Raw genomic sequence first — 20,914 nt, 5'->3', positions numbered from 1 at the left:
AAGATTCAACTTCAAGCATTCCAAATCTCATACAGAGAACAGAAGCAAACGACTTTGATTGCAGTCTTGTCACCTCTCTGATTGGTACCCTCGATCGCCACCGTCAAGCGGCAGTACAAAGTATTATGTTTAAACAGCAACATTAGATTTATCCATATTAACCACAAGGTCGAGGCGTTTGGTTAGGTTTCATCTGATCTGACATTCAGTTTATTTTGCCTGCTCTCTAACGCAGGGTGGGCAATTAATTTTCCCAAGGTGCCGCATAAGAAATTGGGATGGTTTTAGAGGGCCGGACTAGTATAGTTAACTCAGTTTTACCCAATACTGTATATATAGCATATATACTGGCGGGCGGGCCAGCAGACGGGCCGGTCAGAGACAGGAGGCGGGCCGGCCTTTGCCCAGGTCAGCTCTAACGTATCAGACACTAGTTCGATATCATCAAACAGTAAAAAAGAAATCAACTGCATCAAGTCAGATGAAACCTAAATGCCGTATAAATCTCTTGTCAAATTTCATTAGTTAATTCATTGATAAACAAGGAAAACAAAACTGGACTTGTTTAAAACCTTTGGTACAACTGATGTACTCTGTTAAATATCTACCTAAGTCTTACTCCTGCCTTAACAACTTTATAAATAGCTTTGATGGCTCTGTACATCTTTCTATGAATACCATTCTCGTGCTGAGAAGAAGGTGGATGCCATTACACTACATGTGGTCAGCATCCTTGCCATCGCACATAGTATTTGATAAAGCTCTTCTTCAAAAAGTAGCTGAAAGTTGTTATGAAGTTTGTAAAGAAGTTCTGATCACAAACTTTGATGTGATGGCCCAATTTTCACAGACAGAAATATTGTTTCCTCCACACAATTCTTGTTAGAACTTACGTCATTGTAAGCTTAACTTCCTGGGAAAGCACAATGTCAGCTATATCAAACCCGCGAAGAAATCTTGCTGTCACAGCTCAACGTGAAATTTTCTGGTGCAATTGCAGAAAGAGGAGGTGAGTCGGAAATTAACATATAGAGTCGTGGTAACTGTGGTATTGGGCTGTCTATTTGTAAAACCATAGAAATGAATGACAAGAAAATTCATTATGTACACCAAAACAAGGCGTCCAGGTAGGTAGTTTCTTTATGTCGTACAGAACGCACAAAAGAATGCTAGAAGATACGAGAATGTAGAAGCCAGGAATTGAAAAACAAACAAGACAACAGAAACAAGCAAAGGCCAACAGGACACGGCGTAAAAAGGAGGCAGTAAGGCAGTAAAAGAAAATCCAATACGAGAAAATGTGTGCTAGAATAGGACGGCTACAAGGAGCTACGCCCAAGCCGTGTACATCGCTCAGTACTTAGGCAAGATCATCGATTGTGCTCCGTGTGCTGTTCCTTATGGCTGACGTCAAACAATACTTTAATATCTCTCTTCTACATGCATTAACCGCGTGTAGTTTCGTTCCACAAGCTCTACTTTTGAAAGAGATTTCAGGCCATCGATATATATATATGTAGGCACGCACTTTGGGTGTGTGTGTACTTGTGAGGCGGTCGATACGAAGACACTGTAAAGGAAAGGTTTGGGGTGGAAGGATGATAAGATACAAAACGTTTTATTCTTCCACATTTTTAGAGTTACAGAGATAAGATCAGTTGCACATCTTTGCATAACTTTCAATTTCAATAACTTTAATGTCAATCCTACAAAATATCAAATATATAACAGGGTTTCTGCTAAGGCTAAATTCTGTGAGGTCCCAGGGACCCCTTTTTCAGATTTTAAGGGGTCCCTGTTCTTTGCCCAAATTTGAAGGGGACCCCATTGACGAAAATTGAAGGGGTCCTCCGAACTTTTAATGCGTACTGTACGCAATTTTTTGCGTAAGCAGAAGCCCTGATATATATATATGTCAGAGATGCGGGGCGTACAACGCAGACACTACGTCTCTCACACGTGCTCTTTTCGGGGAGGAGGGGTGAGCTGTTGCCATGACTGAGGTAGGCTGATGTAACGACAGAGAGAGAAAAAAAAGAAAACCATAATTAACGGAATCTAGATGCAAGTTTTAGAAGATGGCTCTTAGCCTGCAAACCTATATAACATCCCTTGGATGTTTTGTGGGTACACTGATGAGAATTCTGACCAGGTATGCAAAACTTGCAGCTGCATGGTCGGGTCAGAGGGTTCCGTGTGCACGGACTGTCAACCATGTTGGTCTTGAGTACGCTGGTGGCATGTTTACTGATCGGCGGTATTGAACCGAATCCTGGACCTGTAGATAAACTGGACACCGAGAATAGCAGCTGTGAAGAATAACAAATCTGAACTTATCTACACAAACGTGTTTTGCAAGACTTACTTCCGGTATGACAAATATGTTGCAAGCCAAAGCTCGAGTAGAGCAAACGCAGACAATGACAACGAGCGGCATGGATCGTAAACTTCACGACATGGGTGAGCCAATCAAACAGTCGATAGAATCAAGCAATCGTGTCTTACGTGAAGACTTATCCCACCTCAAAACCAAGATAGACTTTATACAGAAAATGTGAAGATGGACAGAGAACGATTAGAGAAACTCGAGAGTGACGAGACAATTCGAACCAAACCAGGAAATAACTCGACAAGTTAGAAAGTCACTTGAGGTGAAACAATGTCAAAGTATTTGGGGTCAATAGGTCACCTATGGAAAACTTTCGAACCGACAAAGATAGGAATTCGAGCGACATAAAGACAGCCCACCGTCTAGGTCTCTAGGAGCACCTGACATAAGGAACCACAAAGCTCGCCCCATCGGTTTCATCGATGGTCAGACGAAATGCTTTTACTAACCGACCACCAGGCAAAGTCAACCTTCAGCTGGCATGAGAGTTTCTACTACTATTAGAGTTGAAACAATATTCCTCGCAATATTCCTCAACGGCCAGTCCACACGAGAAGCGGAGAAGCGACACTTAGTGACCGCTCGACGGACACGGTGTGGAAACCCAACAGACCTGCAACCTGCCTACAACAGTCACTGTCATCGACGTCGACACAAAGAAAACTTCAGACAACACACGCCTCAACAAACACAAGAAACCCAGTAAATAGGACGTCGACCACCGTCATCTTACTGAAGGTATCAACGCGAGCAGTGGCATAAGCAACTCCATCAGCCAGGAGAATAATGCAACCTATGACGACATTAGAATTCTCACCTGCAATGAACGTTGGAAGGCTTTTGCCCAAACTAGGTATCCCGGACTCTGTTGAATACCTGAAGTGTTTTGATGTCATATGTATAACTGAAACGTATATTGAGACTAACCTCCAGTTACACCACTTTATCGTGGTACAAAACAACGGAAGGCAGCGATGGTATCGATATTTTAGAAGAGTGCGTAACGGATTTGTGGTAAATGAATACTTTTACCTCATCCTGTGCGGAGACCTGAATGCACGAACTGGCTTTATTATTATTATTATCAGTAGTAGTAGTAGAAGTAGTAGTAGTATAAAATGCAACATTGAATCTACATAAATTTCATAAACTTATAAATACTCAATGTTAGCGATTCCATATATATATATAAAAACACAAAGTTACAATATCCAATATCAAAAAATTTGCAAATATACATATGTTCAGGTAGTCTTTACACTCCCAGTAAAAATGAAATATACATCCACCGTTCTCTTTCTCTCCAACTAACACTTGAGGTGAAATTGTGGTGATGGCTCCGGGGTGTAGATACACTTCAAATATAAACCAGCTTCTGCAGTCTAGAAGAAGCAAAAATTTTACACATACCTGAATACCAGTTTAACAGCCTCTCGTAACTTGTAGCCTTCAAGGAAGGACAGTATGGCCGTCTTAGATCCACAAACAAATGCCATTACCTCGCATCATTCCATATCCCAGGAAAGTCCCCGATAGATATATGTTCACGTAGTCGCCTGGACATTTGTGCGCTCTTTTACATCACAAAAAACAAGACGATTAAATCTGCCTCTTTGCAGGACCTGTATACATATAGTTATACTAACAAAAATAAGGTACGAAAATTCTAAGATAATTCCGATAATACGCTAAAGAAAAACTAATTCTTAATACACATCTCGAAAGTTACTAATTAGTAATGAACCTACAGATAATAGGACTTTCTTGCATTTCTCAGTTGAATACCTACAACGTTGACGTTTTACGAATCGATAAACAATTACAACTACGAACTGATCAGACATGCAGACAACAAAAGCATGTATAAAGCTACTTGCTCGGCTCGTGTTTCAACCAGGGAATGTCGGTCATGTGACGCAAGGAAAGTTTGCCTCTCGATCGTTTGTCTTCGCCCATTATTATATTGCGGATAATCGAAGTGCGATGTTACGCTGCTGTATGCTGAAAGCCATTGTTTCCTTGGCAACAAATGTCATTTTCATAGTTTCCGCAGACAAGCTGTTCACAAGAAACCTGTACAATTACGGAACTGTAGCCTGTAGGGCTTTGGGGAATTTTGAAGGTTTGCAGGTTCGTCACATTTGCCTGTTAAGAACTGCTTTTAGTTGTGCTATTTTCCTATTTATTTATTTATTCTCATTTCAAGAAACAGCGAAAGGGTTTGCCGTTAAAGAATATTGAAATGTTCAACAAAAAATTATGTGCTACATTAAAAGAGTGTTACAGCCCAAATAATGTTTTGTACTAAATCCTAATACGTTCTGTGTCTTCATCCTCCCTTCTTCATGATACAGCTTTGCTCTCCCTCTTTTTTCTTGTCTCTTCTCTGTCTGGAGTACTGAGGACTGAAGCAATTCACCTGTTTCCTATAATACTTAGACCTCAGTATGGGGTATAGTTCTCATCTTTTATTGTGCTTTATACTTTATGTGGATCGTATTTGCTCAATCTTTTCTTTTGTGTTCTAGAGCAATGTAGAGCATGGCAGATCGTTTCAAGCTGAAAGCTATCAGCAAAATCGACAGGGAGTTTGATGTAAGTGCTGTACAACTTCGGGGGATCCAGTGAAATCGGCAAGTAAAAGACAGGAAAGGGCGGTAGACAGGGACACGAAAACAGCATTGAGAAAGGTTTTATGCAGTTTGAAAGATTAAACGATTCATTTTAACTTACACTCCCCTATGGCTACGTCTCTCACACACTCCACCCACCTTCTCCCTGCCCCTGTGCTGGAAAGCAAGTTGGCAGGCACTAGAACAGGCAAAATAAGTCGGTTGACTAGGATATGCACAGAAAAGCGGAGGTAGTGTAAGTACATGTACCACTAAAATCGCGAGTTCGCAATGTCCAGAACTGTTCCTAGCATCTATTCTATGGGGGTTATGGGTAAACTGTAGCGAACTCTCAACTCTGAGATTGCACTTTTACTGAAGCTGCATCCCTTAACAAACTTTTACAGAGTAGCTATCGTCAGGACTGTATATTGTCTGATTAAACCTGGTAAGTCTATGAGGAGAAAAGACGATTGAAAATTCAAGATTTATCTAGGAAGATGTATAAAGAAGCATTCGCGATTCTATGCAAATGTGTATCTTCGTCTAGACAACAAATTTGAATCAAACGGATCCCTTGAGATTTTTAGTAGTGACAACATGAAAGAAGAACATGAAGAGAAAATTACATGGGCGGAAAATCGGATTTCAAAGATTGAACGATTCTATTTTGCTACTCGGCTTTTTGAAAATGTATGACTTCTAACTGGATCTGCTCTCGACGGCCATGATTTTCTGTCCAGAATGTCTCGTAACTCTAATAGAAAAAAAGTTTTCCGACGTGACAAAAAAAATCTAGCTCGTTAAAATCTGTGATGCTAGTAAAGCAACAAGATTTAAAAGCAACTTCAATTTGCTTAAAGACTCAACTTTCCTGTTAGCGATGAAAAAAAATGTTCTGACACTAATAGTGTGTAAACTGCATTTCAAGTCTGATATTGTAAGACTTTATTATGGAGAGTTTGTGGTACCGCGCTGGTCTGTAAAACTTGTACTCGAATATAAACAGTCGCGATAAACAGTATTCTCATTCACTCAAAGTTTGACCAACCAACCTTTCGAGCAACTGATTTTTACTTGTCGAACTGATTTTAGAAAAGTTATTTACAGTGAATTAGGTTTAGTGGTGCAGCTCCTCTCTTTGCAGCTACGAAACAACGGCAGCAAGGGAAAAGAATATGTCAAAAAATGTAAGCCAGAGAAAATGTTACTGATACCACTGTTTTAATAATAAAAGTGTGAGCTTTTATATCGCCGTGTCCCAGCCAAAGACAGGCTCTCCACGCATTACAAACACAAAACACAAGACAGATAAAATTCGTGCGGCTCTGTAAAGTTAGTGAGAATGGCAGGTCGCTCTTCTGCCGGATGACATTTATAGACCAAGATGTCAAAGAGACAGGTCTGCAGTCATTGGACTGGAACAGAATAAATCAATAACACTGTTCAAAAACGTTTCACAAAAGTCATGTTACTGAAATAAAATTAGTCATTTCTAAAATCTTCGTGGATTATCCAGTTTTCTCGCTGCACTTTGTCAATCTCTGTAAACCCAAGACTGTGTGTTGAATACCCTCTCCCAGCCAGTTCATCATTTATTTTCTGATGAAAAAATAGACAAGAAATTTTAATTAAAAACTGTGACACCGTTATATTATCCTCATCTTTGATGTAAGAATCCCAGATTATATAAGAGCAGGCTTCTTAACGCATCTGCTACGACTAGAACAGTAGATAACATTGCACGAAGACGAATTTTTTTACCACTTTCAATAATAAGGAAACATTTCTTGCTACAGTATTACTAGTTTTTAAGCCGAAACATGAATACTGGCCCAGAGGAACCGGGCATGTGGGTGATAGTTAACTTATTTCCCGAGTCAACCTAAACCTGGAAACCATACATCACTCACTCAGTCGATCAGCCAGTTTACTAAGCGGTTTTTTTCCCCTGCTGTTGCCCGAACACAAAACTCGACGTGTGATGTAACGTATCAAATAAAAGATTTATTCAACATAAAATCATACAAATACAATAAAAAAAAGACTCGTCTAGGGCGAGTCCCATGAGTATGTTGTGTTGCTTACTGTCTTACTGACGTAGATATGGTCAGTGTTTTGTGACGTGTTAGTAGTGAACCTTGTTGGGGTGGTTACTACAGTTGGACGAAGTTCGATAGGCTGATCCTCTCAATCCCTTGTTCATTCAGTTTCAGGAGGTTGATGTTGAAGTCCCCTGGCAGCAAGCACTCTTCTGATTCAAGGAGCACGGCATCTAACATGGAGCTGAAGTGGTCTGTCCATTCGGCTCGTTCGTTCGGGTTTCTATAAATAAATCCTACAAGAAGTGGAGCCGTATTTTTTATTTTATTTATTGCCAGATTGACTCTACGTTGTGGTTTTTGAGGTGGTGCAAGCGCTTAGTATTGAGTGATATGCCGATGTAAGTGACTAAACAAGTTTCAAGTTTGCGATCTGGAAGCCGACGTTCTAGTGTGTAACCAAGAATAGCGATACTGTTATGTGATTTCCGTTACCCTGGCTTCAGACAGGGCAAAGATGTGGATGTTCTGAAGTTGAAAATGAGTGTTTCTACCTCGGATATTTTATTTAGAGCGTTATTAATGTGTAGGTGGCTTTTACGAAGCCCATCTTTAGTAGGCCACTTTTCATGCGGTCCATTAGGTGACATTTCAAATGGTAAGTTTCAGAGGAACAGAGATGGAAGTCAACTTATATAAAGGCTATATAGAGTACAGTCAAATCTCCCTACTATGCCACCTACCGGGACCGAGCAAAAGTGGCATTGTAGCGAGAGTGGCATAGTAGCGAGGGTTCGTAAAAACGGCTTTATTTGTTCAAGTTACCCGTCAGTCCAAAGCAGGGGTGGGCAATTAATTTTCCCAAGGGGCCGCATGAGAAATTGGGATGGTTTTAGAGGGTCAGACTAATATAGTTAACTCAGTTTTACCCAATACTGTATGTATAGTATCCGGTCAGAGACAGGAGGCCTTTGCCCAGGTCTGGTCCAAAGCTCTCAAGAATCGTCGGCTTCGCTAGCTGTCTCCTCTCATTCTCCCCCTCACCTCTTCATCCTCCACCCCTCCCAACCACATCCGCGCACCTGCATCCTGTCGCTAGTCGACCCCCTCACACCTTCCCTCTGTCACGTGGCTGTCACCCGGCCAGCGACCATCACCCCCCACATTGCCAGCCTCCACCCTCCCTGTGTACGTGCTATGTTCCATCCCACCTAACTGCAATGTCCCACACTACCATACAGTATAGTAATCGAGCACTGCGCGGAATTTCACAACTTGTGTCTTTTAAGAGTCACAAAAAAGTTGCATAGTAGCGAGAGTAGGGGGTGGCATAGTAAATTTTTTTTACATTGAATTTATAGTCGGGACCGAGCAAAAGTGGCATAATACCGAGAGTGGCATAGTAGGGATATTTGACTGTACTTGAATTCCAAGACGCTAATTTTTAGTAGGGAAATAATTCAGCAATGCTTTTTATAAAAAGAATCTTGCAAGTATAAGTAAACAGATATAAAAAAAAAGTCAATTACTTCCCATTTTGCCCACAGAGATGGCAAGTCACAGACGGGGGTCGTGACAGTCACAGAGTCGTGGTGACGTCAACAACGCATTGCCTCAGGCAGTGGCCTGAGAGGGGGATACCTTTGTTTTTTGTAGTGGAGATGCTGTGTCGCACCGGACATCATTTGTTTCGGGGGTGGGGGGGGTGGTGCGCGTATCCAAATGTTTATAGATATTTTCTTATCAGGGGAGGGGCTCACCTGTGTTTTCTTTAATCTGTATTTTGACGTAATGATTGTTTTCTTTTCCTTTTCTTTCGAGTTGGTGGGTCGCACTTTGTGACAGCCAGTAAACTTAAGTTTTGTATTGTCCCTTTGTGTGCGTGTTTTTGTGTCCACTGAGGAGTGATTGGCTTCGTTGCTCGCGTCGGGCGTGCGAAAGTTCGTCTGTGTGATTGTGAGCGTGCCTGAGAGAGAGCAAGTCCTGCAACGCCCGAACACGTTACGCATCAACCACTTTCAAATATTCTGTCAATAGAGCAAAACAACAAGCTATCCGTTCCCACTGTATGCAAGCACACGCACTCAAATCAAAATATTCAAATATCACAATTGGACAAATAAAATGTAATAAACCCATTGAACTGAAAACATGATAATTAATTAAAAAGGGAAATATTCACACAAGTACCAAACTATAGGTCGTCAAATCTTAATCCCCAGTAGTGTCAGTCTTGTTGTCCCTAAACTGATCGGCTGCAGTGTTTCCTGTGAATAAGCATTCAACTTCTTCCAACTTAGGAAAGGTGAGGCTGGTATGCGGTCCCATCTATCCTAGGGATCCACCCCGACTATAATAACAGTATTAATAAATTGCCCACCTCAGATCTACAAACATATAAACACACATAGGGATCATAATACCCTTGCAGGCGTGATTTGTTTGATTTGGTGATTTTTAAGTTCAAAGCCTTAATCACTACTATGAAAAACTACAACTACAAATCACAGCTGCAAGTCAAAAGACAGTCAAAGAAAAGATAGCTAGAGATGGATATTTTGGTAGTACTGAACTGTGGTGACTACATCTATGCTTTCACCTTCTCATCATGAAAACACAGTGAACTCTGTTTTGAGACCACTATTATGTGTATGTAAATTCACTTTATTATTATTATCAATAAAATGAGATTTAGTGTGTAATAAGCTCCTGCTGGCCAGCTGGTTTTCAAAATATGATATTGAATTCTTTACAGTTTACTTGAGAAAATGGTCTAAAATTGCATCTACTGGCACTCTATGAGTAAAACTGCATTGTAAAGAATATACAACAAATTATATAGGAAACAGAATTAAATACTGCAGACTACATGGCTACACATACACTGAAATGGTTTGCGCAAATAACGACTGTCTCATTCCAACAGGGGTCGCAGTTGTAAGTGTTAATGCAGGCTCTGTGAAAAGCAAAAGCAATAAAACAACAAAAGGCTATACCGATTAACATAGGTTTGAAAAAAAGTACTGAAATCAATAATCAATAAAAAAGCCTAACTAGCTGATGATTCCTGTTTGTATGTCTTGTCAGTTCTTTGTTTCACTGCTGTCAGAGATATAAATCATGGACTGCTTTTCCCATAGTGATGTCTTTCATTGGATATTGATTATACCATCTGTGATCTTGTTGCTGTAATGCCTATTCAACCAAAGACAATTTACTACAAGGATCATCAGTTCTTACTAAACAAACACTAAATAAATAACCAAATTCAAGTAATGTGGTTACAGAGGAGCATTAACCTAAGTTCTTGTAAAAAAAAACATTCAGTAAATGCTTTATGTGTTTTATTTCACAAATCATAGCTACTTCTCAAATTGAGAAAATGTTTGTAGATGTTTTCCCTTGAACTTGTCTACTTTTCTTGTAAGTGAAAGTACGTCTGAAAACAATACACAAGTCTAGCTGTTGATCAAGAACTTTGAGAATGATTACTTACGGTTAGAGATTTGTATAATACAGTTATAGCATTAAATATTGTTATATTTAGTTTAGTTTACAGGACAACATTCAAACAAATCTGACTAAAATGCACTTTAAGAGCTAAACATATTTCACAAAGCTATGTTCTATAAGCCAAGAAACTGTAAAATAAAGAAAGGAAACAGGTAAAATTCCCCATCCTTCTGCTCATCTTCTAAAAGTACTAAACCTCATTAGGTTATGCTATAATAATAAAGACATTATTTACTGTTATGCCTTTGAGACAAGAATTTTGGATGGCTCTAGTTTTGCAAAACATTCAACATCAGAAAATAATAATCTCTCCTCCCATTCCATTTAAATTACTCAATTAAATTGCTGCATGATACTTTGAAGCAAATTTTTGTAGGGCTTGAGTTTTTAAAACCCTAAAAATAACAAAACTGGATACCTAGGTTCTCAGCTGTGATGTGAGGAAATCAGATCTTTATGAACCAAAGCAAGATTGAAGTCTTCTAAGTCCCAGTAGAGAGTAGCATGGAAAAAAATATTTGTGAAGACAACCACATACTCAAGAGCGGCAAACCAAGAATACACTGAAAGAGAAAAATTTCAAAGATATATTGCAATTTTGGTTAAAATGTTAATGTTCACTTTTATTAAGTGATACTTTTTAATGTTCTGAGAGGTTATAAAGGTTAAAATTATCCTTGCACTGTGGTCCTTCTCCTCTCCATTTCGTATGCACAGAATTTCTGTTAAAAATTTTGGATGGCTCTAGTTTTGCAAAACATTCAACATCAGAAAATAATAATCTCTCCTCCCATTCCATTTAAATTACTCAATTAAATTGCTGCATGATACTTTGAAGCAAATTTTTGTAGGGCTTGAGTTTTTAAAACCCTAAAAATAACAAAACTGGATACCTAGGTTCTCAGCTGTGATGTGATTTTCAGGTTTTTTGGTTTTTTTTTTACAAAAACAGCAGTTAAAAGATATTAGATTTCAGCAAACATTACTTGAAAGAAGAATCGCTAAAATTTCTTAAAGTAAGAAATGCAGTGAAAGGCAAGAGAAAACTTAAAAAAACAAGTGTGCAGGACTGTCTATGGCTTTCTGTCTTTTTTCTTTTTCAATGGACATATGAGTTCTAAGTTTGATTGAACAACAATTATACTTAGATCTACAGCGTTATCATTAAGGTAATCTCCCTTTAGCTAAATGGTTGAAGATAACTTTCTTGTACATCTTATTTTTCATGTCGATTACCATCTAGCTTGATGTCTTTACTGCATTCTTCCTAAGAGAAACTGGCTATCACTAGCAGGCATGACTCAATCTTCCTGTGCAGCATACTGAGCTCATTTTCTTGATAGGAAAGCTCACTATACAAGCGCACTTTTATTATTGTAAATTGCTTTGAGTGTGATATAAATGTGCTGCTTATTATTTTTAATTAGAAGGTAAAATCAAACCAAATCAAATTAGACTTTATTGTCTGTCAAGGAGACCCAAGACAGAAATTTTTCTTTTGCTCACAAGGGCAGGCATACATACTCATGCAGACATTTCACAAAAGGGGGAAAGTTTGTTGGAAAAGAGTGTAGGTGAAGGGATCGCTAAAACAGAAAAAGAATAGTAGAAGAAAAAGGGGTGGGCCAGCTTGGTCACACTGCCAATGAGAGGCTGGGGGTTCATTCCATGCATGAAAAGCTGGGCCCACAGGAGCTCTCGCATGAGGGGCTATGACCAGTGATGTAAAAATCCAATGGTGAAAAAGGTCTTGTCCCTGTCATCAAAGTGATATATATATAAGTTCGATTAGTACAGTGCTGTCGGAAAACAAAAAGGGAGTTTTTTTTCACTTGACAGAAGGCATCCACCAAGTGTTCCATATTATTTGTTCAACACCTTTTTGGAGAACATCATGTGACGACTATCACACTTCCATTTCCATTTGTGGAAGGTCGATTTGCTTTGCAACCTAAGCTTTGGAGACAACATCGATCTGATGGCAAACACTTGCAGAGAACTGTAAGACTTAACCAGCAGACTAGCTGACAGATCAAACACACATGGACTCAAATGCATAAGACCAGCACTGATAAGAGTAAAGTCACTGACAACGGCAAAGTGGAGATCTATGTAATAATAATCATTATCACAATAATAATGTGATTTATATAGTGCATAACCATGATCATGAAGGATGTTGTTCTTAGCACTTAAGATGTTGACAGAATATAAAGGATAGAAGGAGAAACAACTATGCAGACAAGTAATAAAAGAAAAATCTAGAAGACACAAAGAGGAATCAGGGAACAAACAATAAGGACGGAGAGTGTCATAAATTTGTTGAGAAAGACTAGTCAATTGGCTTAATCACAACTATTGACAACTATGTTGATTGGTGTAAGGAGTGATGCTTATGGAACAGACATGTTTTTAGTGCACATTTAAAAGATTCACTTGCAAATATGAAAGAAAAGATAGTTCCCCTGTTTGGCAGTAAAATAACTAAAACCCATATGTGGTTGTTCTGGTGAGAGAGATAGAGAGTGTATGATTATAAAAGAACAAAGCAGTCTGGCTGGGAGGTAGGGGAAGAGAAATTCAGAGAAAAAGTCTGGGCAGAAGCATCCAAATAAATTAAATCACAGCACAGGCAATTTGTATTATGCGCAAGACAACCCAAGACAACAACACCGGTATCCAGTAGACCTTCACCAAACAGCTAGAGGATCTGGACTTTGCAGATGACATCAGTCTTCTATCTCACTGGAAACAGCATGCACAAACCAAACTGAGTAAGCTAGCAGAGGAAGCAGAGAAGACTGGTTTAAAGGCCAAGAAAGAAGACCGAAGTGATGAGAATCAACAAGCAGGAACTTCCAATCCAACTCCAAGGAGAGAACATCCTGGAAACAGATTGCTTTGTGTATTTGAGGAGCATTGTCAACAAGGATGGTGGAACAGACAATGACATCAAAAGCCGCATCAACAAGGCCAGGCATGCTTTCAACAGTTTACGCCCATTGTGGAACTCCCGAGCATTATCATTCCACAGTAAGACCTGCATCCTCAACAACAATGTGAAGGCAGTCCTGCTGTATGGTTCTCAAACCTGGATAGTGACAAATACCATCAACAACAAGCTCCAGACCTCTACCAACCGATGCCTACGCCATATTCTGTGAATACAATGGCCGAAAAGATCTCCAACAGCAGCCTGTGGAAAAGAACCAACTAGAATGCCACTAACCAAGACATCAAAAAGCGCAAATGGGGCTGGATAGGACACACACTGCGCAAACCAGCTGACACTATTGCAAAGCAGGTACTTGACTGGAACCCTATGGGGAAGAGGAGAGTTGGGAGCGCAAAGCAGACTTGGAAAACATAGATGACATAGATGTCAATTTATAATGTTTTTGCCTACAGGTGATGAACAGATAGTAGTATCAACTGACAAAGTACTAGGAGGATGAAGAAAAAGCAGTTCAGACACATTTCGCTGCAGTTTGCAATGCCAACGCATTTTTTTAAAATATATATATAATGAAATATAAGGTATTGAAATTTCATTGACCATTTGACGGAGATCCAACCACCATGATAATGTATCTTTACTCCTAACTGTGTGTGTAAATGTCTGTATGAATATGTATGCCTGCCCTTGTGAGCAAAAGAAAAATTTCTGTCTTGGGTCTCCTAGACAGACAATAAAGTCTGATTTGATTTGATTTGAAAAGAACAGTAGAGAGCGAGGCAAAGGACATTGGAACCACATGGGCCAAACTGAAAGGGGCTGCCCAAAACCGGGTCTCCTGGCGAGGTGTTGTTGCTATGCTATGCTATGCTCCTTGAGGAGTAACAAGGAATAAACTAAACATGCAGTTTGTACTGAATCCAAGAACGGATAGATAGCCAGCACAGAAAATGAAGGAGAGGAGTGATATGGTCCCATTTCCTAGCTCTAACACCAGACGTGCAGCAGAGTTCTGTACTTTCTAGATTTTATAAAGAAGGTATGTGCGGCAGCCTGCTAGCAAAAAGTTATAGTAATCAAACCAAGATAGAACACACAGACAAGCATGGCGGCAATGTATGTAGAGAGAATGTGGCAAATAGCGCTGATCTTACAAGGCTCATAACAGAATGACAGACAGTTGTAACTTGTCAATTGAGGATCATGTTTGCTGTAATCATGAATCTGAGATTTCAGATGGACGATGAACAAATGTCAATGAACATAAAACAGAAGCAACAGCTTAGAAAGTAAAACTCTTATTGCAAAAGTCACAAATTTGCAATTAGTTTTAGTCAAATCTTATGGTTTCCTAATGAAAAATCTAATGACTCCACCATCAACGTATTTACTACGCATGTGACAATAATATATTATTAGATGTTTATAGAAAATGTTAAGCAAATCCTTACCATATGGTTCACAATAAGCATTGTGGCGATAGAAGAGGTAGGCAGCAACAGCAAAGACAAATATTTTAAATAGGAACAGCCTGGTCTTGTAACTCAGTGACATCCTTTCCTAAATGATAAAACGATAAAAGATGACCAATAATACTGAAGAATAAATAAGCACTAAATTCAGCTTCTCTTCCTGCATAGCAATGAGTTCAGTATGCTTGAACAAAAGAGTAGCATGAAAAACAAATTTTTGGCTTGCAAAATACAAAAAAAAAAAAAAAAAAAAAAAAAAAAAAACAGAAGGGGGAAAGAAGAGGAGGGAAAGATGGAGATAAAAGGAGAAGACCACCATCTATTGTAAGTATCCATGAAAATGTTGGATTTTAAGGCTACAAACAAGCAAGAAAAATCCAGTCTAGAGTATTTTTATGAAACATACTTTCATTTTTTTCCCCAATGTGCATATACTTTGCTTGTAACAGGAAAAGAGCAAAAAAGCAAACTATGCTTCCTGGACTTTCTTGAGTATCTGAAGTCTTTTGATGTGATATGTGTAACTGAAACATACACTGATAACAGCATACAGTTAAATTAAGTTATGCTTTTGCTAAGAAACTGAGTAATAATAATCATGGTAGACCATCCATACTGGTGTTCTAGTATGTTAAGGAAGTACTTAAGTGAATCTGCTCAGTAATGAATATTGCCCACTCAAGATGATTTGAAAGTTAATTAGCTTTGATAAAGATGTTCTTTACCCCTTCCTCCACATGACTTGCCAAGAAATAAGACAAATATGGCAGTGATGGTACTAATATCCTAAAAAAAAGTGTTAAATGGCTTTATGGGAAATGAACAAAATTTTTTACCTCATGTAGAAACCTAAATGCACGAATCTGTCTATTAAAAGTAATATGTTGGTAGAGCATGGACTTTAAAAAAAAAATTAAATTAGCCATGAACAAATATCAGACGATAAAGTTTTTTTAATACCATTGGTTCATGGATCTGTCAGATATTGAATATTTGATGGATCTATGTTCTTCAATGCTGATAGCTATGTAACATTCAGTTTGCAAGAAGTGTCCAGTGTCTTCGATTACTTCTGTGCATCCAATAAACTGTGCAAGGAAGTTATTTTATCACTGAACATTGAAAATAAAAAGTAGAGTCAGACCATTGTTAGTCTCACTGACTGGATGACATGACATGAACAGTGAATCCATGTGCTAATGAAAAACCCATGTGTCATTCCTTAGATTATTGTCTTTACTTCACAAAAACAGTTCAATGCTATATGTCTTAAGATACTGTCTTTTAAAAAAAAAATGCTTGTATGTTTATAAATGAAAACATGAGCTGAAGTCAGTATGTTCATTTTATATGCTGTGCTATTTGTATTATATTTTATCACCCTATAATGAAAAAACCCCAACCTTAAAAATACTTGAAGCATAGATTTTCCTGTGTTGGATGGAACTCTGACCTTAAAATTACATGTACATGCTTCTTTATAAGTAGTCAGGTATCTATGAATGTATGTGCACACAGGTGAATAAAAGTGCACATATGTACATGTGGATGTGAGGAAATGAGGTTCACCTTATGATAGTAATGAGCTGACGTCAATAAAAAAAAGTCCAAGTTCAAGAGCAAGAATCACTGACTGTATTACTTATGAACTGAACTGCCTTTGCTACAAATGCTTCAATCACTATGCTCTTTACCCTTCTTTCTCCTCACCATCCAGACTCCATCCCACATACTTAATTCAGCAGCTTACCATCAAACTCCACATTCCCACACCATACTCTGCTGGCCAGTACACCTTCACCTCAGCTGGTACCCATGATTGGAACACTCTATCCTCGCCCCTCTGCCAAGATACCTCTTTAACCAGTTTAAAATGGCAGCTTAAAACTCGCTTCAAATGATTTACAGCAACTAATTCAGCAGCAGCCTGAACTGTTTCAAGGGATCAGCGTGATATACAAGTCTTCTAAACTTAGCTCATTATCTAAAAGGCAATAAGAAAACCTTGCACAATGTTTTCCCCGGATATTTTCTGAAAACGTTTATGAAAATCATCATTTTGCTTCATTTAATTTCTTTCAAATTCTGATCAATTTTTTTTTATATTTTTTTCTTTGCAGTACCTGTGTAGTGGGAATTTTTCCATTGCTAAATCTGCCCCAGTGCAAAAGGACGATGGTCACCAGCATGTAGAGCAAACCAGAGATTATAAAGGAAATGAAGAAACCCTCATGGACACCTGTTGAAAATGCATTTTTATGTAACAGCCTGACAGCCTTCATGAATTTGTAAACCACGAAAATTCACCGACAGTGCCACTTAGTAATGAGTACTAATATCCCCATAAATCAAAATCATTTCTTAACGTGTTACAAGCTCTTCCATTAGCTGAGACCTTCACAACATAAATGAATCCATGATGCTTACAGGAATGCATCTCAAGAATGAAAAGGGGGTATTCACCCAAACGTAAGAAAATAGTACCTTGCACTGAGCTTGAGTACTTATCACTGTTAGGAAAATACAATTTGTTTTCAGACCATTATCAGATTTTTCATATTCTTTTAAGGGCAGAAGATGCAAAGGACTGACATTGACGAAAAAATAAATAAATAAAAATAAAGTCTTGAATGTGTTATGTCACTTTATAAAACTACTTCTTAAGAAAGGAAAATTATGCACATAATAAACACAAGAAACAAAAGAATAATAATAAACAAAAGAAACTTTCAGCTAATAAGAATAATCACACCAGTTGAGAGCCTTTGCATGATGTACTTAAAATTATGCAGAAATTCAATGTGAAGTAACTCCTCTCCCCTGAATGATATGCATGTTGCATGACTTTGTCTTTTATGGTCAGCTATGTGTGTGTGTAAAAACTAAACAAAGAGATAAAGAAGATGACTAAAACTGACAAAAGAGTCTACATAGAGACATTGGCAGCTGAAGCTGAAATAGCAGCAAGGAAAAATGACTTGAAGACACTGTACAAGATAAACAAACAGCTAAACTACGGGTTTAAGAACAGTGATGTGCCAGTGAAAGACATGAACGATACTGCTCCGAACACATCTTCATTCTGCGACAGATTCTGGAGCAGAGCAATGAGTGGAACACACCGCTGTACATCAATTTCATCGACCTGGAGAAGGCTCTACTGGGGTGAAGCAGGGCTGCATTCTGTCGCCGTTCCTCTTCATCCTGGCCATGGACTGGATCATGAAGACTTCCACCAACAGTGAGAAGAGAGGGATCAGATGGACCATGACTATGACAGCAACAACAACGCTGGAAGACTTGGACTTTGCTGATGACATTGCCCTGTTGTCGCATCGCCACCAAGACAGCAGGAAAAAACAAATGCCTTCTCAGAAACAGCTGGAAACCTTGGCTTGAAGGTCAGTGCAAGGAAAACGAAAAGTATGAGAGTGAACAACAGAGTCCAAGATAGCATCAAACTAAATGGAGATGAGATTGAGGAAGTTGACAGTTTCACATATCTTGGGTCCAAAATGTCAGACATCGGGGATACGGAGGTGGAGATTCGAGCCCGACTGGCGAAAGCCAGCCAGGCCTTCGCCTCACTCAGGAGCACATGGAAGGCAAAAAACATCAGTAAGAAGATGAAGCTGAGAATCTTCAAGTCAACTGTGATCAGCACCCTCCTTTACGGATCCGCATCATGGAAGATGACCAAATCCATCTGTAACAGACTTGACGTCTTCCAAAACAGACGCCTCAGGCGCATACTTAACATCTTCTGGCCAAATACCATCACAAACGAAGAACTCCACCGAAGAGCTGAAACCGAGTCCATCAGCACGCAGGTTCAACGAAGGCGTTGGCGATGGATTGGACATGTGCTCCGCCAGCAGACAGCAGACCTCTCCACAGTCGTCCTACGATGGACTCCAGATGGGCGAAGAAAACGAGGCTGCCCAAAGGAAACTTGGAGAAGAACGGTGGAAAGGGAGATGAAAAGAAAGGGCTGGACATGGGGTCACCTAGAGCGGGTTTCAGCCGATCGACATGGGTGACTGACTCTGGTCGAGGCCTTATGTTCAACCTGATGCGCGAAGAGTTTGATGATGGTGATGATGATGTTATTTGTTTTGATACAACAACAACAAATGTGTGTGTGTGTGCGAGTGAGAGTGAGAGAGAATGCACACAAAAACATGTGCATATTTATAGTCTTTCTTGCTTGCCATGGAATAGACTTGAGATATTGTGCTTGTACTGTTAACTGTGCCCAACAAAGGCTCAATGTTAGCAAAGTATATAGAGAGAGTATAGGTCAATAAAAATCACTAAAGGTGCACTCTGCAATGAGGAAAACAAAATTTAATAGACAAAACTGTGTTTTAAAAAACCCAAATGTTTTCCTCAATCACTGGTGTAAGCTTTAGGTGTAAAGGGCTTTTCACTTGCTGTAAATGTGAATCCCTACGTATGTGGAACTGAGAAATATGCGATAAAATAAAGAATATGTCTGGAAATTATGTAAAGAAACACTGTTCAAAAAATAAATTAAAATTTGATTGTGAAGAAGTTTAAACTGTCTCCTTCATAATCTTCTTTACTTACACTAAGTATCAATATTATAATTTTATGTATTTATACTTTGTAATCTAGAAACTCTGGTGTGAAAAAATATGTTTTTAGAAAAAAAAACATATAATGTGCTTAAGACTTTTCAGAAACCCTATGAATAATTCCTGTCAACACTAGCTTATAAACATGATAGTGTGTCTGTGTATGCATGTAATTTGCACACTTTTCAGTGGCATAACAAAAGAGATCATCTTCAGCTTTCATTGTCTTCAGCAGAATTTAATTTTTATCACAATGTTATCAATTGTTATCCTGTAACAAAGAGTAAAGATATAATGAGTTTTCAAGAGACTGAAAATCGTTAATTCATTACACAAACTATGTAATATGTGTGTGTGAAGTTGGCTATCAAGCCTGTTTGTGCAAGCTGATTGCCTTGCACATTCAGACCTGCAACCCACTTAACAAATGAGGCCATCAAATTAAGAACACATTTTCTGACACCACCATCCTTGGGAATGAAAATTTCAGGGCAGCTTTAAATAACAAATTATTTTAACAATTTTTAACGTTTGGTTACTGGCAATATTGACTCACCTCCATTTTCTGTAGATGAAATCATACTGAGACAAACTAGACTAAATATTTCTACCAGATGCAACAGACTGTTCAGGGCAGCAAGTGCCTTGTATTTCTTGTTGGTTGCTCCAGGATATACAGATGTATGAAAATTGTAGTAGGCTACGCCAACCATGAACCGCTGTGTACAGTGGATCGAAACACATATTCTCCAGACGTAACGCTGGGGTGCGAAACCTCCAATGGCAGAACTAATTGAAGGTAAAAAGTTGTATACCTGAAAACATAAACTACCAAAATTTATTTTCAGATACAGACAAGTGTATAATTATTATTGACAAATAACGATACTAAAACACTACCTTACAATGTGTCGCTGTTGATCTCTCAAAGTCAAATGCCACCGACCACACAACACAGAAAATTGTTGCAAACATCGGCAGAGAACATGTCCCAAGCACAATTTTTGATACCGGTAGTGAGAAGTATGCAAATCTGTTTCCTCCCATTACCAACTATACCATAAGGTCAAAACCTTACAATAATTAAATATAAAGAAAGAGTTATTGATAATTTTTCTCTAGCGTTGCGTGGTTTTGATGATCCAGAGAGTTCCGAGATATCGTCGAACTACAGACAATCGGATAGTCAAAAACTACTTCGAGAGATGAGTGAAGTTACCGATAACACATAAGGGGCAAAATATATTCACAGACTTCCAACATGTTATCAATGATTACTTTTCATCGTTCGAATATTATAATGCTGATAAAACGCAGTAATATGCAGATATT

The 20,914-nt window shown here is 38.7% G+C and overlaps 1 protein-coding gene across 3 annotated transcripts; it reads right to left on the bottom strand.

Moving 5' to 3' along the window:
• Positions 1-9,154: 9,154 nt before the first annotated feature.
• On the bottom strand, positions 9,155-20,795 carry LOC112560837 (post-GPI attachment to proteins factor 2-like). Of its 3 annotated transcripts, none has more exons than XM_025232910.1 (6): positions 20,483-20,795; positions 20,139-20,397; positions 17,108-17,223; positions 14,964-15,072; positions 10,975-11,119; positions 9,155-10,482 (listed from the first exon to the last, which is right to left on the bottom strand). In XM_025232910.1, exons 1-5 carry the CDS (start codon positions 20,627-20,629, stop codon positions 10,983-10,985), a joined length of 768 nt encoding a protein of 255 aa, XP_025088695.1. In that variant the 5' UTR covers positions 20,630-20,795; the 3' UTR covers positions 9,155-10,482; positions 10,975-10,982. The 3 variants fall into 3 exon arrangements, with proteins under 3 accessions (XP_025088695.1, XP_025088696.1, XP_025088697.1); XM_025232911.1 differs by having other exon boundaries at positions 9,155-10,238; XM_025232912.1 differs by lacking the exons at positions 9,155-10,482; positions 10,975-11,119; positions 14,964-15,072 and adding exons at positions 15,091-15,520; positions 15,945-16,072.
• Between the last annotated feature and the right edge of the window lie 119 nt (positions 20,796-20,914).

The sequence above is a fragment of the Pomacea canaliculata genome, linkage group LG3, assembly GCF_003073045.1.
Source record: "Pomacea canaliculata isolate SZHN2017 linkage group LG3, ASM307304v1, whole genome shotgun sequence".
Lineage (NCBI taxonomy): Eukaryota > Metazoa > Mollusca > Gastropoda > Architaenioglossa > Ampullariidae > Pomacea > Pomacea canaliculata.
Note: the sequence above shows the minus strand (reverse complement) of the source record. Positions and strands in the feature narration are given on the sequence as shown.